At 48.4% G+C, this 25,419-nt stretch overlaps 1 protein-coding gene across 1 annotated transcript in view; it reads right to left on the bottom strand.

Moving 5' to 3' along the window:
* Positions 1-2,234: 2,234 nt before the first annotated feature.
* Positions 2,235-25,419, bottom strand: part of LOC126522267 (decapping and exoribonuclease protein-like) — a 59,507-nt gene continuing 36,322 nt past the window's right edge. Inside the window, exons 4-6 of the mRNA XM_050170986.3 lie at positions 8,067-8,202; positions 4,960-5,045; positions 2,235-2,576 (exon numbers count right to left, since the gene is read on the bottom strand). Coding sequence (XP_050026943.1) covers positions 2,456-2,576; positions 4,960-5,045; positions 8,067-8,202 — 343 coding nt within the window. The 3' untranslated portion in view covers positions 2,235-2,455. The remainder of the gene's footprint in view (positions 2,577-4,959; positions 5,046-8,066; positions 8,203-25,419) is intronic.

Genomic DNA, 25,419 nt, shown 5'->3' with positions numbered 1-25,419 from the left:
CAACGTCACGCAGCTGGAATTCCGCAGGCAAATTGCACAAAGCTACGTGATGCGATGGGATCATAAGCATAGAGGACCTGGTCAACGCAGAATCCCAAGGACTGGTGATGTCCTGAATGGTACACGGTATGAACAAGTGGCCCACTTTGTTGCACCAATACCTAATGACAAGAGGTGGAGGTGTGCATGAGATAATTGCAACAGCGCCGTGCACACACAATGCACAAAGTGTGACGACGGCATGTGTATTCCATGATTTAAACCATATCACACTAAATAAGTTCTCGCCTATTCGCTATGTATGTTTTTGTGACGTTTCTTGGCTTGAAATAAATGTTTTTCACTTCGCGTATTTTGCTGTAGCGTAAGGGCCCAGTGTGACCATATGGTCACGGGCTATATTTCAAAAATTAGGCAAGAGTAATAATTTTTTGCATGTGAATTATTAGTATAAAGGTAAGTTAATATATTAGATTTATTTCAATATAGCAAGAAAAAGAAGAAACCGGTCCCTAATGGGTTAAACCAAGTTTGTAGAGTGATAGCACGGTTTTGTTTGCCTTGGGAAAGGACACAGGCGTTGCTCGGCGCCGTCAGCAACTACCGCATCTACAATTTCACCACAACACACAGACGCTGCTCGGAGCGGCAGCAGCAGCAAGCGAATTCCCCTTCATGCTGCGTCTCGCTTCAGCGCGAGATATGCGTGGAAAGCACAGAGCGTACGAAGCTACCAGCGCCCGAACTTCGTACAAATCGCAAATCGCTTTGGAAATGAGGCCCGCGTGACCGCACCCTTTGTCTGCGTCGCAGATCGCTTTCAAGATATGGGCGCCCACGTGCGTACGCAGGAGCCGCCGGTAGTGGCAGCCTAAGTCCCAGTTTGACGTTGGCCGAGCTTGAAGGTCAGATTTACGGAACCACGTGTTTTCCGAGTTTGTACCTGGAGTAGAAGTGCGATCGCTCTAAAATACAAAATTCTGCCTGCTTCATGCAGAATAGCGTAGCGGACGGGTGAAGCATACCAAAACTTAAAACTTTTCAGCATTTCAGTATTTTAACGGAAACGTTTGCAGTATTTTCAGAAAACGACATTTTTCGTATTTTTACCTGCAGTTCCTCTGTATAACGACGGGAATTTTTTACACTACACTGTGTAGGAGAGCTGCCGCTGGCATAAACCATGCGGGGTAGACGGCAATGAAAGCGTTGAAATACAAGCAGGAAATCGCTTGGGAAAATAGAACCTACAATCTGACAATAGAAATTGATATTGAACAATGAATCATGCCTACGTAATCGACTATAAAACTGGGAAGATCGAAGAATATAAGGAATTCGTTTATGGCCTACCCAGATTACCAAAAGGAGTTTGATTTAGTAAAGGTACCAGCAGCCATGACAGTCGCAGAATTATAGCATATTGAACGCTTAGAGGATTACAATTTCACGTGGCGCAGAACAATCGCCTAACTTATTTCATTACGTATTCTGTTCTCCGATTACAAGAAAAATCTTTCTTACTTGCGGCACAAACTTGTCGCAGCGTTGACAGGTTGTAGTGTAAGCTGCCAAACACCGAAAACGAGACAGCTTTCTCAAGGTGCGTATTTTGTGCGCGCCTTGAACCGCCTGGCACAAGGCAATCTCAACTTCATTGTGGTACACCAACCCCTAACCTACCGTGCATAATTGCAGAATCGATTTCGGGGAGCTAATGAAATCCGATACGCAAAAATATGGTTCCATATAACTCAAACTTGTCAAACGTAGTGCAATTCTTGCAATTAAAACCAGTCCAACGTAGCGCCCGTACACCACGAACACTGGTAGTTCCAGGGAAGAGAGAGCACACTTGTGACATGTTAAACACGTCGACGCTTTTTCACGCAAACCATTCCTCAAGGCACAGTATACTTAAGCATTACTGTGAAATAACTGTTAGCTTCGTAGGCGCCCTTCCTCACCCCCCACCTTCCACACACACACAGATAAACAAAGTCGGGGGCTCTTATAAGAATCAATTATTAATTTTATTTTCACCAGTCGGATTTGGTAGAAGGATGCAGAAAATTATGCGTAAACATTCCGTAGTTAACAGAATCATTGGCTGGTTTCAGGGCGTTGGCGATCGAGTTGCCACATTAATAACCCGAGGTCCTCGGAACATTATATATATATATATATATATATATATATATATATATATATATATATATACATATATATATATATATATATATATATTAAAGAAAAATAAATTACACAGAAAAATATCTAATTTTGTGAGAAATCACAAGAAGCCAGCGTTACGAGCAGCAAAGTTACGGTAAGCTGTTATGAACTATAAGGGCACAATAAAGTTTTTTCTCCGGAAGATGTAAATGTTTCGTAAGGGCTGCTACTATCAAATGCATCATGTCGGGTGCGGCGACTCGGAGCTGGAGTGAACACTTCAGCAGCCTTCGAACGCCTCCAGAAACCAATCCGGCAAAGCAAAGAGCTTCCCGGGATCTGTCAGACGCGTGCAGACAACCTCGCATGATGACGGCACATACTCGAAGCAGTAGACAGTCCTGCGGGTAAGGAAACACGAAAAGCGGAGACTACGTTACTGGTAAAGCGCCATTCACGTCTGTCCCTGTTCACTCTCTGGAGATTGTCTCTCCCGTAACACAAGCGACATATCCATGCTGTACCATGGCCTCAGCGAAGACATCTTCATAGACAAGGCATAAGACATCTTCCGGACAACAGAATGTCAGCGCATTTTTAGCTTCTCAAGGTCAGTACTGTTGGGGTTCCTTTCTGCGTGCGGTAGCGTTTAAGGCGAACTCCTGATCTAGCCCCACACAGTCGCTCCGGGGTACTCCCCAACCCGTAGCGCGGGAATCGCGGCTACGTCTGATTAAAACGAATAAGGCTACGAGTGGCGTCAACTCTAACAACGTTGATTGCTACAAGCAGTATAAAGATCACTGGCAGAGGGAAGGCCTCTCTCTAATGACTAATAATACGCTGGCCTCGTTGCCCGGGATAGTAATGCAAACTGGGTGACTCAGGGGGTGGCGGCAGGTACTCCATTCCCGCAGGTTGGGGGTCCGGTGTTAGAGGGCGAAGGTCTCCCCCAGTGGCGCTGTTTCATACTTTTTTACCTCTGCGAGGGAAATGTCCTCCTCGCCCGTCAAATACCTTCACGCGAGCTTGGGAGGAAGGGTTCGTGCGTCGTGAGAGCGAGGGAGAACAGGGAAAGGACGTAGTGCACCGCTCCGGTGTCTACGCCGGCTCTCGACGCGACCGCGACGAGGCGGGGAAAGATGGACGCGTGTGTTCCCCACAGCACTAAATACCATTCCTCGAAGCCCCCTCTCAAAATTAACACTCAGTGTCAAAAGATCACTATGACTTAAGGCTGCTTATGAAATTGTATTCATTATTTACAAATCACCGTCAGAAACAACAGAAGGAAAGTGCAGCGCGAGTAGTTGCAGCCACTTACGGCAATTTCCACACTGCGCGGGGATTTTTTCTCAGACCTGTGGAAAAACATTTATGTAGCACGTATTCAGCACTAGAAAAAAAATTAAATTATGGGGTTTTACGTCTGATTACGAGGCACGCCGTAGTGGAGGATTCCGGAAATTTCGACCATCTGGGGTTTTTTAACGTGCACCTAAAGCTAAGTGCACGAGTGATTAAGCACTAGAAAGTTGGATGAGAAAATTTTCAGGATGGTCTACTGCAATTTTCTCATTATTACTTTTGTTCTGCATATAATATTTGAGAAGTGGGTTACCTAATACTGTTCACGAAATTAGGCCAAATGCAGGTAATAGTCGGACCTGCACCAAGCTACGGCAAAACAAGGAACGAACGAACGAACGAACGAACGCACACGCACACGCACACGCACACGCACACGCACACGCACACACACAGGGTGTCCCAGCTAACTTGGACCGAGGTGTTAAAAATACCCAAGAGCTCTAGAGAAATCGTTCCAACTACATAGTAGCCGTAGTCGTATGTACTTACGGCCAGTCTTTTTTCATCGCTAAGTAATAAATTACTTTTAAATAATTAACTTTCTAATTAATGCTTGAATCGCAAACATATCAATTGCAAAGTTGTAAGGCACCTTAAATAACCTCCGAATCAAACATTTATTTCGGACTGAAGTGGTCCTGGTTGTTTTTTCGAATAAAAAACAAAATCCCGCGAATTACGCCAAATATGAAATAGATGCGCACTCGCACGCCTCTACTCAAGCACCTACAAGCAACCATTGAAAGATATACGGCCGCATTCTCTTATTGCCGCATCCTACAAGGCTCCACTACACTTATCAATGCGTCAGCGGCGTGTTTTCTTGATGCCGCGACCATCACATGGCGTGAAACCCTGTATCGAGCTGCCGCCGCTGGTAAAGCCGTGTATCCTTGGCTATTCGCTTGGGAGCGCTTGAGTAGGGGCGCGCGAGCGCGTATCTATTTCTTATATTGGATGTTTTACGCACTTCTTTTTTTCTCGGAAAAACAAACGAGACAAAGCTGAGCACTAAACAAATGCTTGATTCGGTGGTTATTTTAGGTGCTCTACAAATTTGTAATTGATATGTTTGCGATTCAAGCAATAATTTATAAGTTCACTCATTAAAAGTAATTAAGTAATACTTTGTGATGAAAAATATATTGGCCGTATGTACGTACAACTACGGCTACTATGCAGTCAGTACAATTTCTCTAGAGCTCTTGAATAGTTTTAAAATCTTGGTCCAAGTTAACTGAGATACCCTGTATATATATATATATACACCTTGCTGCTGTCCAGCTACGGTCGCACTTGTACATTTTTAACTTGGGACGCGTAGTATTAGCAGACATAACGTCGGAGGCACGGTGAAAGCAGGCATGCAAGCTAGAACGAAATAGGACAAAGAGAGTGGCAATACTCTCTCACCTTCCGTCATCCCCTTCAACGTGTTCTTTAATAAAGGAAAGCAGCCGGTCGCAGAATTGCATGCAGACGTCTTCTGACCACTGCCCCTGTAATAATAAGGGAAAAATTGACGTTTTACAGCCGACATTTTATACTACAGACTTTACAGACGAAAAGTAAAACACTGCTATGAAAATACAATCTTGTAAAAAAAATACCTGAAATTAAAAGTCCAACGCTCCTGCCTAAATTGAAAAATTCCTCTATGTGCTGCTAAAATATGCATTAACCTCATACCAAGCGTTCTGCGGTCCATTCGCAGTGTTTACTGACTGGTTCCTTTTGAAGACTCATTTCTCTTCCTTGGTGAGTTACTGCGAGTTATCCTTGTAGGGTAGGCCTGTTTCTAAATTTTGATCCTAGCCTCTTTCGTGGGACGATCCCGAAGATTGTCCGGTCCAGGGTTGCCAGATTGGGATAATAATAGCCAAAGTGGGCTACTTTTTCTCCGAGTTGGCGTCCGAATATTCCTTTTGGCTATGTGGCTATTGTCGGGCTACATTTTTTTCCTGGGTTAAAAAAAGTAAATATAGTTAAGCAGAAATGAAAAGCACGTTGGAATCAAAACGCAGACGACAGCAGGTTATAGAAATTGAGCGCGTCTGCTACAAAATGAAAATTTGCAAGTTTTGTGTGAGAGAACACATATGCACGTCAAAACGCCAAGGATCGAGGCCTTTTGATAACTTTAATTAGGAAAGCTGGTCTCAGGAAACACGTCTTCATCCGCGAACTAACGCTACCCTTGCGCGCGTCAGCGAACATAGACTATTCCTGTCTCCACATGTTTAAAACGTAGAACGCCGAAAGCTTACATGAGAAATTTTTAGCTCCCGTTGACGCTGCGCCGACGGGGGAACTCGGCACCAGAACGGAGGGAGAACACCGAACAGAACCTAATCGAAATTTGCCGAATTTTTCTGCCTGCCGCATGGCGCCTACGTGGCAATTCGCTCGGACCCTTCCAGCCCAAATTGCCCCTGCTGCAAGGCCAATGTAGAACATATCCTCTTCCGTTGCCCCACAGCCATCCGTTCCCTACACAGCTCCAAACCTTCCTCCTGTCTTTGCTATCACTACCCGTATCAAATGCCGCCGTCGAACGAATGCTTAGCCAGGTCTCGCTCATTAAAACAGACCATCGAAATAGAATGTCGAACGAGACATTGGTAGCGCTCCTCCACGTGAAGTCTGGCCTGGCCAGGAACGGAAGCTGCCGCAATGATTTTAAACCGGGCAAAGAATTTTTGTCCCGTTTCAGCTCTGACATTTTGTCGGACCAAGCAGTTCCACTTCGCAATAAGCTCGTGATGCTTAATCATAACATACTTTTTATGTCTATATGTTGTGCTGGATTTTGTACCAACCGCCATCTATTGTGTTAGACTGTCTTGCAATTTTGGTAGTTTTTAGTTTAGTGCATTGTGTGGTGCTAAGCGAAATTATCATGAGCTGTAAGTAATAATACTGAACGCGTGAATACATGCCATTGCTTAGCGAGTTTAGTGCGCGGTGCTATTTGTGTGTTGTTCTTTTCGTGATTTTTTGGTGCTCTGGGAAAAATAAAACAGTGCATTTGCAATGAAGACCGCATTTGCCTTATGAATTTGCTTGCATGCCGGCGTTCCTGCGCTTGTGCAGCATCTGTTTTCCTTGCCGCATTCCCTCCGTGACGATGCGCACTCAGGTCATGCGTGGTCAAGCGTGGTAATCTTGGTAATATGTAGGTAAGCGTGGTAATATGTAAGCGTGGTAATATGTAGGTAATCTTACCTACATATATGCTTAAGAAATAACTTCACAAAAATACAAAGCTTTTTGGCTACTTTTGGGCTACCCAAAAGTTTCGCTTGTGGCTACATTTGGGCTACTGCGGAGGCCAATTTGGCTACCTGTGGTTGGAGCGATCTGGCAACCCTGGTCCAGTCTCAACATGTGACAAATCTCATGACGATGGCTGATGATGAGCTAGATAATTTATAATGAGCGCTGATGATGACTATGATGAAGATGATAAGTGATGAGAAATTTTGAAGGCGATGAAAGCCCAAGTTGATGCAAATCAAACGCTGCAGCTTCAGCGTGGCTCTTCCACTAAATATATGCTTCATAAGGTCATTGTATCCCCAACACCAATGGAAGAAATTTTTAAATTTTTTTTATTTCATTTCACAATAACCATAAGGACCTTCTACAGAGGGTATTACATGGTATAAAGGTTACATCAGTGGGGCAAAAAACAGTGCATAAATCTAAATACAACACAAAAACAAAATTGAGAATAAATAATTACAGTCTCTCAACGTAAAAACATGGAAGAAACCAAATAAAAATAGTTATCAGTACAGCAACGTTACACGATTTGCCCAAACAATGACAACGTCACGGAGACTGGTTATCAATGTATGGAAAAAAAGATTCAGTTTACAAATCAGAGAGTGAAACATACATTAGGTATGCACGTTACTGCGCAGAGCGTCTTTAAATTCCGAGGTATTTGTTTCCGTGACAATGCGCGATGTCAGATTATTCCACTCTATCGCAGAGCGACGTATAAATGAATCACCAAATGCGAGCGAACGACACATGATGCATTCGACTTTGTAAGAATTATCACGACGCGGAAAAATGGCTGATGGTTCACACATGAACTCGTTATGGAGAGATACTAGATAGTAAAGCTTATGGAATAGTGTTAAACGAGATATATAACGACCAATGGATAAAGCTTCAAACTCGGCGCGCTTTTTTAATGCTGTTATTTTGTCTGTGCAATACTGCTCTTCATCGTCTACAACTTAGAAGTGAAATCATCATTACGGTTTTAGAAAGTTCATTCCGGCACTGAGGCTGCAACTTTTGTATTGTATACAATATTTAAAGAAGTATATGCCTTCCAGAAAAATATCTAATGAATATTCCGACCTCACCATCTCCAGACACCCACCTACAGTTTTGACTCTACGTAGCAAGGTGTCTATGGAGCAACATGGCTGACGGACCTTCTTTAGTGATTGGCGCGGCTCTACGCGTGTACGGAATTGCGTCCGAAGCGGAAATTAACGTACCTCGGCCTTGTCTGGCATCGTCATGACGTCGAACTCCTTGATATTCATCAGCCAGCCTTCGTCATCGCGGAAACCGCACAGCGCCCTCGGGACGCCTCCGAGGCGCGACTGGGCCCACCAGCTGAGCAGCTTGTGCCTGCCGTGGAAAGGACGCAAGAAACAGGCAAATCTGTTGACGACTAAAGTTAGGGGTGTGACATCACTGCGCGTACACACGTAAATGGGCAATGGAACAGATATCGTCATGAAAAGAAAGACCTAGTAGGAAATAGAGTAATTACAGATCTTAGCATGAATAGATATTCAGAGTCACACAAAACATTGAATTATTTAACACAGAATTACACAGAAGCCTATTTAATGAGAGTGTCACATTTGTTTCAAATGTGAAATAATTGTGTCACATAACGTTCATGTGAAACAAAATTGGCCTTTTACGAAAAAGCGATTTGCAGGCACACAATCCAGGGGTGAGCTAAATAATATAAACGATTTCTAAGTGTTGCACAGAATGACCATACGTGTCACATACGCAGCCTCGGTAGCCCACTGTTTACCACGCCTGAGCCGTATAAATAAAGAACATGTAGGGTCATCGATATGAAGTGTGGACGCTTTCCCAATAAACCGCCTTCCCAGCTTCAGCCACTAATTAATACTTGTGTTTAAAATTCAATGGTGTTCTTTGTCTGTTCATGCGGACCACAATTTCGTACATGAAGTTTTGACTTTTAATTGTTTTCCCTGTCTACTCGGTACAGGAGTTTCAGTTGTCAACGCAGACTAAACGGCGCACCATATACCTGATACAAACGATTATAAAACTGTGAGCTTTTGAGCATCATAAATGTCAGCTGTTGTGAATACACTCAGATATTTCCCAGGCTGATGGCTCTCTTCAACATCTGCGCAACTTTTGAGAGCAGATATTACTGATTAAGTTGGTAGGCTGTACAAATTTTTTATATAAATAGGAAGGCAGCCTTCGCACGTTATTGCAGGAAATAACCAGGGGCGGAATTCTCGAATTGAACTTACGAACAAATGTTGGCGTCAGAAAAATCTTACAAAAGAAAAACTGAGCGCCATTCCACTTTGTGATGAAGGATGACCAGCGAAGCAGTCTATGTGAGCGCCGTAATGACAAACTGCACCTCGGCCGCGGGTCGTTCCGGCATTGCACTATCTTCGAGTTGGGTCTACGTATAGGGAGTGCTTAACGCCTTCTTTTCCTGCGCCTCTGTTTGGTCCGGTATTGCACTATCTTCGGGATCGGTCCACGTATAGGGAGTGTTTACGCTTCAATCACCTCCGTCTCGGGTCAGCCGGCATTGCACTATCTTCTGAATTGGCCCACGTATGAATAGATTGAAACATTGAAACAAAAATTACTGGTCTCCAAAATCGCTTAGATTTACTTGAAGAAAAATCTAAAAACGTCGACCAAGTAACCAAAGCAATCTCAGAAGTAAATGACAAGGTAAACAGTACGACCTGTCGCTTGGAAGCGCTTGACTTACGCCTCGTTGACATTGAAGACAGATCGCGCCGTGATAACCTAATATTTCGCGGTATCCCTGACACAAAAGAATCATGGCAAGAAACCGAGACCAAGCTAATATCAACGATTAAATCATTCTTCGATACATTTCCTGATGACGCCCTCCATCGCGCACATCGCCTCGGCCCTTTCGATCCTAACAAGTGTCGCCCCATAGTTGCAAAGTTTTCACATTCGAAAACCCGGGAGAAAGTGTTCGCGCTGCGCGATCAATTCAAACAAAATAACCTTACTATTAGCGAAGACTTCTCGGTTCCCACCCGCGTTGCTCGCAAAAAGTTAATCGAGTTCGGCACCAGTCACCCCGGTTCCCCCAACTTTAAACTCCGCTACAATAAATTGTTTCTGAACAGTAAATGTTATATTTACGACGCATCTACCTATAGCGTCCGTGAAAGAGCGCAGAGTGCATCTGGCACATTACAGAATCATTCGGTTCCACTACGTGCGTTACAATAGGGAAGCGTAAGGGGTAGTGGCCTAACATCACAAAAAGCTTTACCTTACTTGCCTATTCTTTTTACAAATATAAGAAGTCTTGTGAATAAATTTCATTCTTTATCTTCGGCAATCGACACGTGCGATGCAAAAATTATTGCCTTGACAGAAACTTGGCTTCCTGCACATGTGCGCGATTATGATACTTTCTGTGGCGCCGGCAATTTCGCTGTCTACCGCTGTGACCGATCTGCACGTCGAGGAGGAGGCGTCCGTCTCGCAATTTCTAAAGATATTCCATCAGTTCATATAAATATTAACACTGAACTTGAAACCACGTGGGCTTGCCTAACTCTCGGTCACACAAAGATAATCCTCGGCGTTTGCTACCGCTCACCCTCGTCATCTGCCACTTTCACGGAACAGCTACACGATGCTATTAATCTAATTTTTTCCCGTTTTCCTACAACACCGTTATTCTTACTTGGCGATTTTAATTTTCCAAATTTAATATGGAATACGCATCCACCCACCGTAAAGCCTTTTTCCGTTCAGGCTAAAGATTTCTGTGAACTGTGTTCCCTATTTTCATTTTCCCAACTTGTGACTCAGCCTACCAGATCATCAATCAGAACCGCTAATACGCTTGATTTAATCCTAACTAATCGACCAGAACTTCCTTCCTCTATAACATACCTACCTGGTATTAGCGACCATACCTTACTGACATTCGGTTTAAAAGTCTGCTATCCCAAAAGGATAAAAGTTAAGAAAGTAATACGCGATTACAAGAAAGCCAACTTTGAAGCCATTAACAATGAACTATCGTCATTTATTCAAACATTTTTTGTTGATTTTGAGAACCGTACGGTCCAGTCAAATTGGGATATATTTGTAGACCAAGTACGCCTATTAACTGAAAAGTTCATTCCTAATCGCATCATCACTTCTAATCCTCAATCCCCTTGGTATAACTCTTATATAAAGCGTCTATCTAACAGAAAAAAACGTCTCTATCGCTTAGCTAAATCATCTGCAAGTAAAACAACTTGGAAAACCTATAACGTTGCCAATCATCTATACTTAACTGCGCTAAAAAATGCTAAAGACAATTACTTATCCCATACATTACCTGACATGTTTACGACAGATATCCGAAAGTTTTGGCGCCTCATTAACCCGTCTTCTGATAGCTCGATCACCTTGAAAGATGCGTCTGGTGAAGTTATTCCAAATGAAGCTTGCGCAAACATTCTCTGTGAATCATTTGCAAACAATTTTTCCACTTCATCGCACATTGATCTACCACACACAGAGCACTACAACTATCTCATTATGCAACCCATAGCCCTTGACTTTGCAGGTATTGCTAGGCTGATTGATGATTTGCCTTTAAACTCAGCTCCCGGTTATGACACCATTAATAGTAAATTTTTGAAAAACACTAACACATACTGTTCTGTAATACTTGCTAATATTTTCCAGCAATCAATAAACACTTGTACTCTGCCTGCTCAATGGAAAATAGGGAAGGTGGTTCCGTTGCACAAGTCTGGTAACAAAAACTCACCCCTGAATTACCGCCCGATTTCGCTTACCAGCACCTGTTGCAAACTTCTTGAACATGTTATATTTACTAATCTCGTTAACTTTCTTGACTCGAACACATTTTTTACCTCTGCTCAACATGGTTTTCGCAAAACATTCTCATGTGAAACCCAACTAATATCTTTCACTCATAGATTACACTGTATTTTAGACCGCGCCTCCTGTGCCGACTGTATATTTTTAGACTTTAGCAAAGCATTCGACAAGGTTTGCCACAAACTGCTCCTATTCAAGCTGAGTCTTTTAAACCTTGACAGTAACCTGCTGAAATGGATTGAGTGTTTTCTTACTAACCGTCATCAATTTGTTACTGCGAATAATTATGATTCATCATTGACTGAGGTTCGTTCTGGTGTGCCTCAGGGATCAGTACTAGGGCCCCTACTTTTCCTGATTTATATTAATGACCTACCTTCTTCATTGACATCTCATATTCACTTGTTTGCTGACGATTGTGTGATATATCGTGAAATAATTACTAACGACGACACTAATGCTCTTCAGTCTGACTTGGACTATGTGATTGATTGGTGTAACACTTGGCTCATGGAACTTAATAATAATAAATGTAAAATGCGCGTGCAGAGGAACACCAGTACTCTTCCTACTTACTATCTAGATAATATTCCTCTAGAACCCGTTAACTCATACAAATACTTAGGAGTTCATATAACAGCAAAACTAACCTGGAACATTCACATTCAGTACATAATAAGTAAAGCTAATAGCATGCTCGGTTACTTACGCCACAAGTTTTCCAAAGCTCCATCATCCTTAAAATTATTACTTTACCAGTCATTAGTGCGTCCTAAATTAGAATACTGACACGTGTACTTATTTTTATCGGGCAACCACGTTTCGCCGCTTAACAACTGTAATCGCACAGCGAGGGACGCGCCTGCATGTATCCGACGTTTCTGGAAAGTTATCGACGCTTCTATCCGCGTGTCTGTTGTCGCCGAACCTTGTGTTATCAGATTTCATCGCGTGACACGAATGGTGTAGAACTTTGTGGAAGACACGCGGGTCCCATCAGTTAATCTGGAACATTCGACGACTGATCTATAAAAGCCGACGCGCTTGACCCGCTAATCAGTTTTTCCGACGATCGCCGACCGTGTTCGCCGCTATCGTTGTGCTATAAGTGTAGCCTGTTTTTGTGGGCACAGGTTCGCCCAATAAAAGCTAGTTTTGTATTCCACCGTATTGCTTCTTTCTTCACCGTCACTACCACGTGACATCTGGTGGAGGTGCTTTTCGTCCATGTACAGGACGCCCCCGACAAGCCGTGATCCCAGCCCAGACCACAAAGAGAACACCAACGTAGTCCCGGACCACCGAGCAAGCCGCCGTCTTCAACAGCTGCCCCCGGAGCATGGACTTCTACCTGAGAAGACCAAGAAGATTGTGGCCAAGGCAACCGCAATGGCAGCCCCAGCGTCCCCCATCGTGCTGCAGCAGCCCAGGGAACCACCAACGTTCCGCGGTTCCACATTTGAGGACCCGGAAACCTGGCTGGAAACGTATGAGAGGGTCGCTACGTTTAACAACTGGGCAAGCGACGACAAGCTACGACATGTCTATTTCGCATTGGAGGACACCGCCAAGACGTGGTTCGAGAATCGAGAAGCCACCTTGACGACGTGGGACCTCTTCCGAAGCGGCTTCCTGCAAACATTTCAAAGCGTCGTGCGAAAAGAGCGAGCCCAAGCTCTACTGGAGACAAGAGCGCAGCTGCCGAATGAGACGATCGCGATTTTCACTGAGGAAATGAGCCGTCTGTTCCGCCACGCCGACCCAGAAATGTCCGAGGAGAAGAAAGTACGTCTACTGATGCGTGGTGTAAAGGAGGAACTTTTCGCCGGTATGGTAAGAAGCCCACCGAAGACCGTCGACGAGTTTCTTCGTGAGGCGACGAGCATCGAGAAGACACTGGAATTGCGGAACCGGCAATTTGACCGACGCACCAAGCCAACAAGCTACTCCGGAATTCAATCACTGGCCACGGACGATTTATGCGAGACCATCAGGGCCATCGTGCGCGAAGAACTGCGCAAGGTCTTGCCATCGTCGCAGCCTCAAGTGGCCTCGATCGCCGACATCGTGAAGGAAGAGGTGCACCGATCGCTAGGAGTTCCTGAGGTGCAACCACAATTACCGCAGCCCCAGCCAGAAGCGATGACTTACGCCGCCGTCGCACGCCGTCAAGCTCCCCCTCCGCGACAACGCCAGGGCCCTGTAACGCCACAATTCCGTCGTCCACCGCCGCCGCCGCCAGCACGCCCACCCGTCGCCCAGCGCACCTACGCGAGGAAGACGGACATTTGGCGCGCCCCCGACCACCGCCCGCTCTGCTACCACTGCGGCGAAGCCGGCCACGTGTACCGCCGATGCCCATACCGCGACCTGGGATTGCGAGGCTTCGCCGTGAACGCACAGCGCCCGAGGGAAGGTGAACGCCCTCGTGACATCGCCGACTACCTCGCCGCTACTCAGTGGAGCCCTCGACGACCGTCCCGTTCGCCGTCACCAGGTCGCTACCTGTCGCCGCAGCACCGACCATACACCGGCCCAGCCCGGGGCCGCTCTGCGAGCCCATATCCGGAAAACTAAAAGCAGCAACCGATGGAGGTGCGGTTGCTGTTCGTCGAACTGACGAAGATCCTCCGCCGCCGACGAAGACGACGACGAAGAAACCATCTCGACGACCTAATGATGACACGCCGCCGTCCCGACGAAGTCAGGAAGCCAAGACTACACCGACGAAAGACGACTTGACGAAGCGACGTTCCAGCTTCAGTTCAACACGATGCAGCCGTGATCCGATGCCACGACCTAACTGCAACGCCAGACAAAGAACCACCGACCTTGACGTGCTTCTCGACGGCCACGCAGTCACTGCCTTAGTCGACACAGGGGCCGATTACTCCGTAATGAGTGGACACATCGCCGCCCAGTTGAAGAAGGTTAAGACTGTATGGGAGGGCCCCCAAATTCGGACCGCTGGAGGACACCTCATTACGCCGACTGGAGTCTGCACGGCAAGAATTACCATTCATGACCGGACTTACCCTGCCACCTTCGTTATTCTGCAACAGTGTTCACGAGACGTCATTCTCGGCATGGACTTCCTGAACCAACACGGCGCAATCATCGACCTGAAGTCGCAGTCAATAACGCTGTCGGAAGATCAAGCGATACCATCGGAGAGCCCTTGTAGTCACCACGCCTTGAGTGTGCTCGAAGATCAAGTGAGCATCCCGCCTCGCTCCAGCATCGTTATTTCGGTCGGCACCGAAGCACCCGCTGATGTAGAAGGCGTCATCGAAGGCGACCAACGTCTACTGCTCGAAATTTGCGTCGCAAGAGGGATCGCTCGACTGCATGGAGGGAAAACTGAAGTGTTGCTGACAAACTTCAGCCAGGAGTTCAAGCACATCAACAAGGGCACGACGATCGCATTCATCGAGGAAATACAGGAAACCAGCGATGCCTTTGTCCTCTCGGATTCTGTTGCATCTACCCCGACGACCGCAGTTCCCGAGCCAGACTTCAACATAAATCCAAGTCTCCCCGTGATTAAGCAGCAACAGCTCAGAAGTCTGCTTCGACGATACAAAGACTGCTTTTCGACGTCATCAAGGATTCGACAAACACCAGTCGCAAAGCATCGCATAATCACCGAAGAGAGCGCTCGACCACTACGCCAGAGCCCTTACCGAGTTTCGACGCGAGAACGCGAAGCTATAAGACAACAAGTCGACGAAATGCTGCGCGACGACATCATCCAGCCGTCGAAAAGCCCGTGGGCGTCTCCAGTTGTTTTAGTGAAGAAAAAGGACGGAACCCTACGTTTCTGCGTCGATTATCGTCGACTGAACAAAATCACGAAGAAAGACGTATACCCCCTCCCACGGATAGACGACGCATTAGATCGGCTCTGCAATGCTAAATACTTCTCATCGATGGACCTCAAGTCTGGCTACTGGCAAATAGAAGTCGACGAAAGGGATCGCGAAAAGACCGCCTTCATCACGCCAGACGGCCTCTATGAATTCAAGGTTATGCCATTTGGACTGTGCTCGGCGCCTGCAACGTTTCAGCGCGTGATGGACACGGTTTTAGCAGGATTGAAGTGGCAGACCTGTCTTGTTTACTTGGATGACGTCGTCGTGTTCGCCGGAAATTTCGACGATCACCTTAAGCGGCTTGCGACAGTATTAGAGGCCATCAAGTCATCAGGGCTCACCCTGAAGCCGGAAAAGTGTCGCTTCGCTTACGATGAGCTTCTATTCCTAGGCCATGTCATCAGCAAATCTGGAGTGCGCCCCGACCCGCAGAAGACAGCTGCCATCGCAAAGTTCCCGCAGCCAATCGACAAGAAGGCAGTGCGCAGATTCCTTGGCATGTGTGCCTACTATAGGCGCTTTGTCAAGGACTTTTCGCGCATCGCGGAGCCGCTAACACATCTAACGAAATCTGATGTCGAGTTCAATTGGGAAACGCCGCAGGCCGACGCATTTCAAGAACTCAAACGACGCATGCAGTCGCCGCCGGTACTTGCACACTTCGACGAGGACGCCGATACTGAATTCCACACTGACGCCAGTAGCCTAGGCCTCGGTGCCGTCCTAGTCCAGAGGAAACAAGGACTTGAACGGGTGATATCGTATGCTAGCCGGTCGCTGTCAAAAGCGGAAAGTAATTATTCTACGACTGAAAAGGAATGCCTCGCCATCATTTGGGCTACACCTAAATTCCGCCCTTACCTCTATGGCAGGCCATTCAAAGTCGTCAGCGACCACCACGCGTTGTGTTGGCTAGCTAACTTAAAGGACCCTTCAGGACGGCTGGCGCGGTGGAGCCTCAGACTACAAGAATATGACGTAACGGTAATATACAAGTCCGGAAGAAAACACTCCGACGCCGACTGCTTATCACGCGCCCCAATCGATCCCCCGCCGCAAGACGACGTGGACGACGACGCCTTCCTTGGGATAATAAGCGCAGAAGATTTCACTAAACAGCAACGAGCAGACCCGGAGCTAAAAGGCCTCGTCGAGTATTTGAAAGGGAACACCGACGTTGTCCCTAGGGCATTTAAGCGCGTGTTGTCTTCGTTCACGCTACGAAACAACCTGCTCGTGAAGAAGAACTTCTCACCAGTCCACGCCAGCTACCTTCTTGTGGTGCCGTCAGCGCTCGGTCCAGAAATACTGCACGCCCTACACGACGATCCAACCGCTGGGCACCTCGGATTCTCCCGGACGCTGTCGAGGATACAGGAAAAGTATTACTGGCCGCGTCTGACCGCCGACGTCGCCCGTTACGTCAAGACATACAGAGACTGTCAACGACGCAAGACGCCACCGACAAGGCCAGCAGGATTACTACAGCCGATCGAACCTCCTCGTCGACCATTCCAGCAGATTGGGATGGATTTGTTGGGGCCGTTTCCGATGTCAACATCCAGGAATAAGTGGATCATCGTGGCGACGGACTATCTCACCCGCTTTGCTGAAACCAAAGCTCTACCAAAAGGCAGCGCAGCCGAAGTGGCGAAATTTTTCGTCGAGAACATCCTGCTGCGACATGGTGCCCCAGAAGTCCTCATCACCGACAGAGGAACGGCTTTTACAGCAGAGCTCACCGAAGCCATTCTGCAGTACAGCCAGACGAGCCACAGGAGGACAACTGCCTACCATCCGCAGACGAATGGTCTCACGGAGCGCCTGAACAAGACCCTCGCCGACATGCTAGCAATGTACGTCAACGTCGAGCACAAGACGTGGGACGCGGTCCTGCCGTATGTCACCTTCGCCTACAACACGGCGGTGCAAGAAACAACACAGATCACGCCATTCAAGTTGGTTTACGGCAGGAACCCCACGACGACGCTCGACGCCATGCTGCCGCACGTCACTGACGAGGAGAATCTTGACGTCGCTACCTATCTCCAGCGCGCCGAAGAAGCCCGACAGCTCGCCCGCCTACGGATCAAGACCCAGCAGCGTACCGACAGCCGACACTACAACCTCCGACGACGCTTCGTGGAGTACCAGCCCGGCGACCGTGTTTGGGTATGGACCCCGATACGCCGGCGAGGACTCAGTGAGAAGCTGCTGCGACGCTATTTCGGACCCTACAAGGTCATCCGACGTATTGGCGCACTAGACTATGAGGTCGTGCCAGACGGCATTTCGCACTCACAGCGGCGCCGCGCACGATCTGAAGTGGTCCACGTGGTGCGCCTTAAACCATTTTACGGACGCTGATGAACTTCCTTAGTTTGTTGTTTTCTTTGCTACGAGTGCTTTTCTTTGTTACTTTCGTTTGTTAGCAGCATCGGGTCGATGCTTTTTAAGAGGGGGGTAACGACACGTGTACTTATCTTTATCGGGCAACCACGTTTCGCCGCTTAACAACTGTAATCGCACAGCGAGGGACGCGCCTGCATGTATCCGACGTTTCTGGAAAGTTATCGACGCTTCTATCCGCGTGTCTGTTGTCGCCGAACCTTGTGTTATCAGATTTCATCGCGTGACACGAATGGTGTAGAACTTTGTGGAAGACACGCGGGTCCCATCAGTTAATCTGGAACATTCGACGACTGATCTATAAAAGCCGACGCGCTTGACCCGCTAATCAGTTTTTCCGACGATCGCCGACCGTGTTCGCCGCTTTCGTTGTGCTATAAGTGTAGCCTGTTTTTGTGGGCACAGGTTCGCCCAATAAAAGCTAGTTTTGTATTCCACCGTATTGCTTCTTTCTTCACCGTCACTACCACGTGACAATACGCTGCAGCTGTGTGGGACCCATACCATGAAAACCTTATTTCTTCACTCGAGCTTGTCCAAAATAACTCAGTCCGATTCATATTTTCAAATTATAACCGTAACGCTAGCGTAACATCAATGAAAGACAATCTATCTCTTCCATCACTTGCATCTCGTAGAACAATAGCACGTTTGACACTGTTTCACAAATTTTATTACCATTCCTCCCTTCACAGTAACTTCATTTCTCAACCTCATTACCTATCGAGCCGCATCGATCATCACCATAAGGTCAGACTTCAAACAGGCAACACTAACACTTTCAGTCAATCTTTCTTTCCCAGATCATCACGGCAGTGGAACCACCTTCCCTGTGAAATTGTATCTATTGTCGACAACAAACTGTTTCGTAAGGCTTTAGCTAACATTGTATAATTAGGAATTATTAACATGTTATTTCATTTACTTGCCGTACTTACAAGTGACTAAGGACGACACTGGTTAACATTGTAAGAACAGGAATTATCAAGATGCTACTTTTTTTACATTGTCTGTCGTACTTACAAATTTTGGGCAAGATATTACATAGTATTGTATAATTAGTAATTACTAACACACTGTATTGTTTATTTTCCGTACTTTATTGTTATACTTCCCGTTTTCCCACTCCCCTCTGTAATGCCTTCGGGCCTTGAGGGTACCATAAATAAATAAATAAATAAATAAAATAAATAGGGAGTGCAATACCGGACCGCGAGTCGGTCCGGTATTGCACTACCTTTGAAATTGGCCCACATATAGGGAGTGCTTAACACCTGCTTCATCTCCGCCGCGAGTCGGCTGGCATTGCACTGTCTTCGGAATTGGCCCACGTATAGGAAGTGCTTAACGCCTGCTTCACTTCCGCCGCGGTCGGTCCGGTATTGCACTATCTTCGGAATGGGCCCACGAATAGGGAGTGCTTAACGCCTGCTTCACCTGCGCCGCGAGTCGGTCCGGTGTTGCACTACCTTCGGAATCGGCCCACATATAGGCAGTGCTTAACGCCTGCTTCCCCTCCGCCTCGGGTCAGCCGGCATTGCATTATCTTCGGAATTGGCCCAGTGGTTCAGTGGTTGAGGATGCAGTGCAAAACTAGAAGTTGCGATTCCGACTCCAGGAACAGCAGCCACGTCCTTGTTATTCTTTATAGACCCATGCGAGAAGCTTTGAGTGCTGCGTGGATAAAGGTTTCGGTTTACCGCCGTCATTATGGGATCAGCGATTGTTTATTGGAAACCCGAAGTATTTAATAGCAGCCCAGTGATCCGGGACGACAAAGACGAAGTGACTGCGAGCCAGAACGCTAATTTTCTAGCTCAGCTATTTTCGATTGCAGCAAGCTGCCAGGAGCGTGCTGGTATCAAGTTTCAAGGTGGGAAACGTTTTTTGGCTACTTTAGAAAGCGCTTCCGCCCGAGCAACGCCGACGCCGCGCTCAGACGCTGGGCTCGCCTGGAGGCAAGCCTAGGCGAGCTACCGCCCGCCAGGCCTAACAATACCCAAGCCCTAAGAATCACTTTTTGCCAAGCATGGAGGTCCAGGTCGAAGGAGAGGAGATGTCTCCCGAGGAATTCGGTGAAGATGCCGGCTGGTGCATGATCGGCTCCAAAAGCCGGTCCGGCCCCAGCGCATCGCGGGATAGACCTAAGAACGAAGCCTACTCCCGCACCGGCGAGGGAGACGGTCGACAACCGCCACGACGCTCACGGAACGTAAAACAACAAATACTCAAGGCCAGCAGAATGCCGGCTCTCCCGAGGAACGACATCAAGACCGTCGTTAGACCCAGGGGCGGCCTCAACACCGCAACGATCGGCGCAGTCAGGATTGCGTCAGCTATATACCGGGCTGCAGGAGTGTCCGATCAAGACGCCAGCGAAGACACCGTCTGCCCCAACACCCACCAACATATCGTCGTTATCAGCACACCCAGCAGCACCAACGCAGAAAAATACAGGAAGCTCGAGGTCATCAGGATCGGCGACCGCCAATACGAGGTCAACGCGTATGAAACGGCGCCCGATCATACGGCCAAGGGGGTCATCCGAGGCATACCTCTCGAAGAAGACTCCAGGACAATTAACTCCAAGATCGTGAACGACAGGAACCCGACAGCCCTGGCAGCCAAGCGTCTTAGCAACACGACCACAGTCATCATCGCCTTCGAAGGCCTAAAAGTGCCCACTCTCGTCAGGTACGGAGGCACTCTGCTTCGCTGTTCGCTGTACAGGAAGCAGGTCGACATCTGTCACCAATGCGGTAGACTGGGGCACCGTATGGACGTCTGCCCAAATCCCCAGGACAAGATCTGCAGGGGCTGCGGTGCCAAGAACCCAGACCCCAATCACCAGTGCACGCCAAACTGCCGCTTATGCGGAGGGAAACACCCTACGGCAGACAAATCCTGCCGAGCAAAGTTCAAGACCCCGTATATAGTCAAGAAACGAAGATGGGAAAGGAAAAGAGCCGAAGCGGAAGCAGAACTCGAGGCGGTCAAGGAATCCGGAGAAGATCAAGCCCCCACCCTGCAAAAGCCAAGATCCAGATCCAGAGGCCGGGCCAGGTCCAGATCGACGTCGGCTACCGGGACCCCTCGTTCCCGCCAGCACAGCCAGTCGAGGAGCAGAGCTCGCAGTCGCACCCCAGGACCGGGCCGAGCGAGGTCCAGATCCATCCAGGCCCTCCCAGAAAAGGTGAGCTGGGCAGGCGCGGTCAAGGGTGCGCCGAGGCGCGGGGTCTACGGAGTAACTGCCTCAGAACCGCAAGTCACAAAGAACATAGACAATGAGATTATTGCAGAAATAAAACGTGAGAACGCCATGCTCAGGAGCCTTGTACAACAGCTAACCCAAGAGGTACGCGAACTGAGAAAGGTCGCGCCTCCCGCGCAAATCCCCAGACCCACTCCCGTCAGTACTCCTGCTCCGAGCAACAATGGCGAGGAACAGGACAAAGCAACCCCACCCGCGAAAAAGCGAGCCGTACAAAGCCAAGACACCAGCCGCGCCGAACAGGCGAGATCAGAAATAAAAGCCATGCTTACCGAACTACAAAGTGCAATCGGCAATGTGTCTTCCGCCATATCCGGCCTCACAGCCAGGGTGGTCAAGCTCGAAGAATGTGCGATGTGGGCACCGTCTCTGTCGCAATCACCACAGCCAAACATGGGAAATCATAATATAAATCCCGTAATCTCAGACGCTCCCATGTTGGCACCGCCCCCCGTGCACCGCTCCAGTTTTTCAACAGCTTCTTCTTCAAGACTCCAGGATGGCCAGACACGATAAAGAGTTATTGGTCTGGCAGTGGAACTGCAGAGGTATAGCCGGGAAAAAACCTGTCCTACAACAATACGTAAGAAACATCCAACCCAAACCCGATGTGATAATGCTACAAGAAACCGTGGGCGCGTCGGCCAACATCCCGGGCTACCACGCCCTCGTCCCTAAATTCCAAAACGATAGGGGCATCGCCACACTAATCAGAAAGGGTCTAGTACCCATTGAACATGAGATTAAAGGGTCGCAGGCCGAGCATATAATGATAGAAATTATTCCTAACAGAACGCAAAAGAATAGCATCTTCATATTGAAGATATACAGTAGCCCATCGAAAAGACGGCAGCGTTTTCTCTCCCTGCTCAAAAAGGCAGCCGAGCTCGCCGGCCTGAACCCGCTAATAGTGGGTGGGGACTTCAACGCGCCGTGCCATGCCTGGGGATACGGCCACACCACAACCAAGGGCAAACAGTTATGGCAGGACTCGCAAGACTTGGAATACACGCTCATCACGGATTCCAGCGCCCCAACGCGTATGGGCAATTCGGTTGCAAGAGATACCACACCGGACTTAACAATGGTCAAAAACATCGAGAGGGCTACCTGGAGAAACACCCTAGAAGACCTAGGTAGCGACCACATGATCATCGAGATCACGATCCCCCGAGCGGGAACCACCCTCCCAGTCAAAAGCTTCAAATGGACAGACTGGGACAAGTTCCGCAAGCACCGGGATATCAGGCAAGACGACGGGCCAATCGGTGACATTGACAGATGGATCGCAGACTTGACCAGGGATGTCGGGGAGGCCACGCAAACCATCACTCCCGATTTCCTGACGGAGAAGATGGACAGTCGCCTCGCCCACCTCTGGGAAGCCAAGAAATCCATACAAACCCGATGGCGAGGCCAGCGGTTCAATCGAAAGCTGAGAAAAAAGATAGCCGACTTAAACAAACAAATCGAAGAGCACTGCAACACCTTGAGCAAGCAACAGTGGGACGAAGTTTGCAATGCCGCGGATGGCCAACTCCACAACGGAAATACGTGGCGACTGCTGAGGCACCTGCTGGGCGAAACCCAGTGCAAATCCAAGCAAAGAGCCGACATGCAGAGACTTCTGCACAAAGAAAAAGGGGCGGCGAGCGAGAAGCAAATCGTCATGAAACTCTGCGACGAATACCTCCCGCAACGACCGACGGTCGAGCACGGCCGGTACACTGGCAGTCCTAGTCCCAAGTTAGATGAAGACTTCAGTGAGGCGGAAATCAGAACGGCACTCCAAGGACTCAACAGTAAGTCAGCCCCAGGACCGGATAGGATTAACAACAAAACGCTCAAAAACCTGGACGACAAATCTGTTACCAAACTCACGGGCTATATGAACAAGTGCTGGAAAGAAGGCCGCATCCCGGAGCAGTGGAAGAGGTCCAAGGCTATCCTCATACCCAAGCACGGAAAGCCGTTGAGTTTGGAGAACCTACGCCCAATATTTCTCACGTCGTGCGTGGGTAAGGTCTTGGAACACGCCTTCCTGCACCGTATCAACAGCCATCTAGAAGAGACGGAAGCCTACCCCCACACCATGATAGGCTTCCGATCCCGCCTGTCCACGCAGGACGTCATGTTACAACTAAAGAACCAGATCCTTGACGACAAGACAAGAAACACCAGAGCCATCCTAGGACTAGACCTGGAGAAAGCATTCGACAACGTCGCTCACGAGTCGATCCTTAAACAAGTGTCTAATCTGAACCTGGGGGAAAGGTCCTACAACTACGTGAGGGACTTTCTGAACGATCGCAAAGCCACCCTCACGGTTGGCGACCTCGAGTCCGAAGAACGAACCCAGGGAAGTGCAGGTACCCCCCAGGGCTCAGTTATATCTCCGCTCCTTTTCAACTTAGTCATGCTGGGTCTCCCCAGCAAACTACGTGAAATCGAAGGAATCCACCACGCTATATACGCAGATGATATAACGATATGGGCAGACCGCGGCAGTGATGGGCAAATTGAACACGCACTACAAACGGCCATTCACAAAGTGGAAGAGTACCTCGAAGGAACGGGCCTCAAATGCTCCCCGAGCAAGTCCGAACTACTCCTTTACCGGCCCAAAGAGCTACACAGGACCCCGGGAGTACGAGAAAATCGGCCTGTACACCCAAGACGGAAACGCAATCCCCAAAGTAAACAAGATTAAAATCCTCGGAATGGTCATTGAGGCCAACGGAGCTAACGGTGAAACCGTGAGGAAGATCAACGGCAAAGTCATCAGCGCCACGAGACTCATAAAGAGAGTAACCAATAGACACGCGGGCATGAAGGAAGACAACGTCATTCGACTGATCCACTCATTCGTTATCAGCCACATCGCCTATGTAGCCGCCTACCACAACTGGTACGTCGCGGAAAAGAACAAGATTAACACGCTCATAAGGAAAACGTACAAGATAGCCCTGGGCCTACCGGAATCGACAAGTACCGAGCTCCTGACTCAGCTGGGCATATACAACACCATAGAAGAAATAGCCGAAGCACAACGCATCTCGCAGCTCGAACGCCTGTCGACCACCACGACGGGAAGACACATTATGAACACGCTCGGCATAACGTACCACAACCAGCACGGCCAGAAAATGCAAATCCCCAACAAAATCAGAGAGACCATTACGGTGGCAACCATCCCAAGAAACGTGCACCCCGATTACAACCGAGGTAGAAGAAAGGCAAGAGCCCAGGCTCTGCTCCGTTCATTCGGCAGGGAGAGAAACGCGCGCTTTGTCGACGCAGCCGAATATGCGAACGGCCAAACATACGCCGCCGTAGTCGTAGACGCAGAGTCAAAAATCAGAACCGCATGCAGTGTATACACCAAACACTCGGAAATAGCGGAGGAAGTAGCGATTGCGCTGGCCCTCACAGAACAGGAATGCGAAGTTGTACTCAGTGACTCGCAAACGGCAATAAAGAATTATGCCAAAGGTCGAATTTCCAAGGAAGCCCTGTCTATTCTGGCCAAAGCGGGCAGATCCAAAACCGCGAGCTCGAGGATCATATGGTTCCCCGCGCACGTCACCACGGAAGGCGACGCGCTCCCGAACCTAAACGAGACGGCGCACCGGACGGCGCGAGACATGACCCGCCGCGCTGAACAGGGCAACGCCTCTCGCACAATAGCGAACGCTTCTCGAGCAGAACGGGACAGGCTCACCAGATACAACGACATCACCAGTGCATATTTGAACGCCAGAAGGATATACCCACCGCCGAGTCCCAAATTGAACAGGAGGCAGGCCGTCGCCTGGCGACAACTCCAGACAAACATGTTCCCTAATCCATTCCGTCACAAACGTATCTTCCCAGATAAGCATCAGGACGACACGTGCAAATTGTGCCAGGAAGGACCAGCAGCACTCAAACACATGCTGTGAGAGTGCAATGTAGTTATAGGAGGGATGGCAGTTACTCCGGAGACCCTGTCGTCGAGGTGGGCCGCCGCTCTGCGCAGCTCAGACCTCGGAATTCAGATGTGGGCAGTCCAGCAAGCCCGTGAAGCGGCGTTGAGGCAGGGCCTTGACGTTCCTCCGTGGGAGACCTGAGCGCGGGTCGCGTTAAACCTTGCCGGACATACAAGAAAGTTGTATCCAT

The sequence above is a fragment of the Dermacentor andersoni genome, chromosome 6 (assembly GCF_023375885.2).
Source record: "Dermacentor andersoni chromosome 6, qqDerAnde1_hic_scaffold, whole genome shotgun sequence".
Lineage (NCBI taxonomy): Eukaryota > Metazoa > Arthropoda > Arachnida > Ixodida > Ixodidae > Dermacentor > Dermacentor andersoni.
The sequence above is the reverse complement of the archived record's forward strand: the minus strand, read 5'-3'. Positions and strand labels throughout refer to the sequence as shown.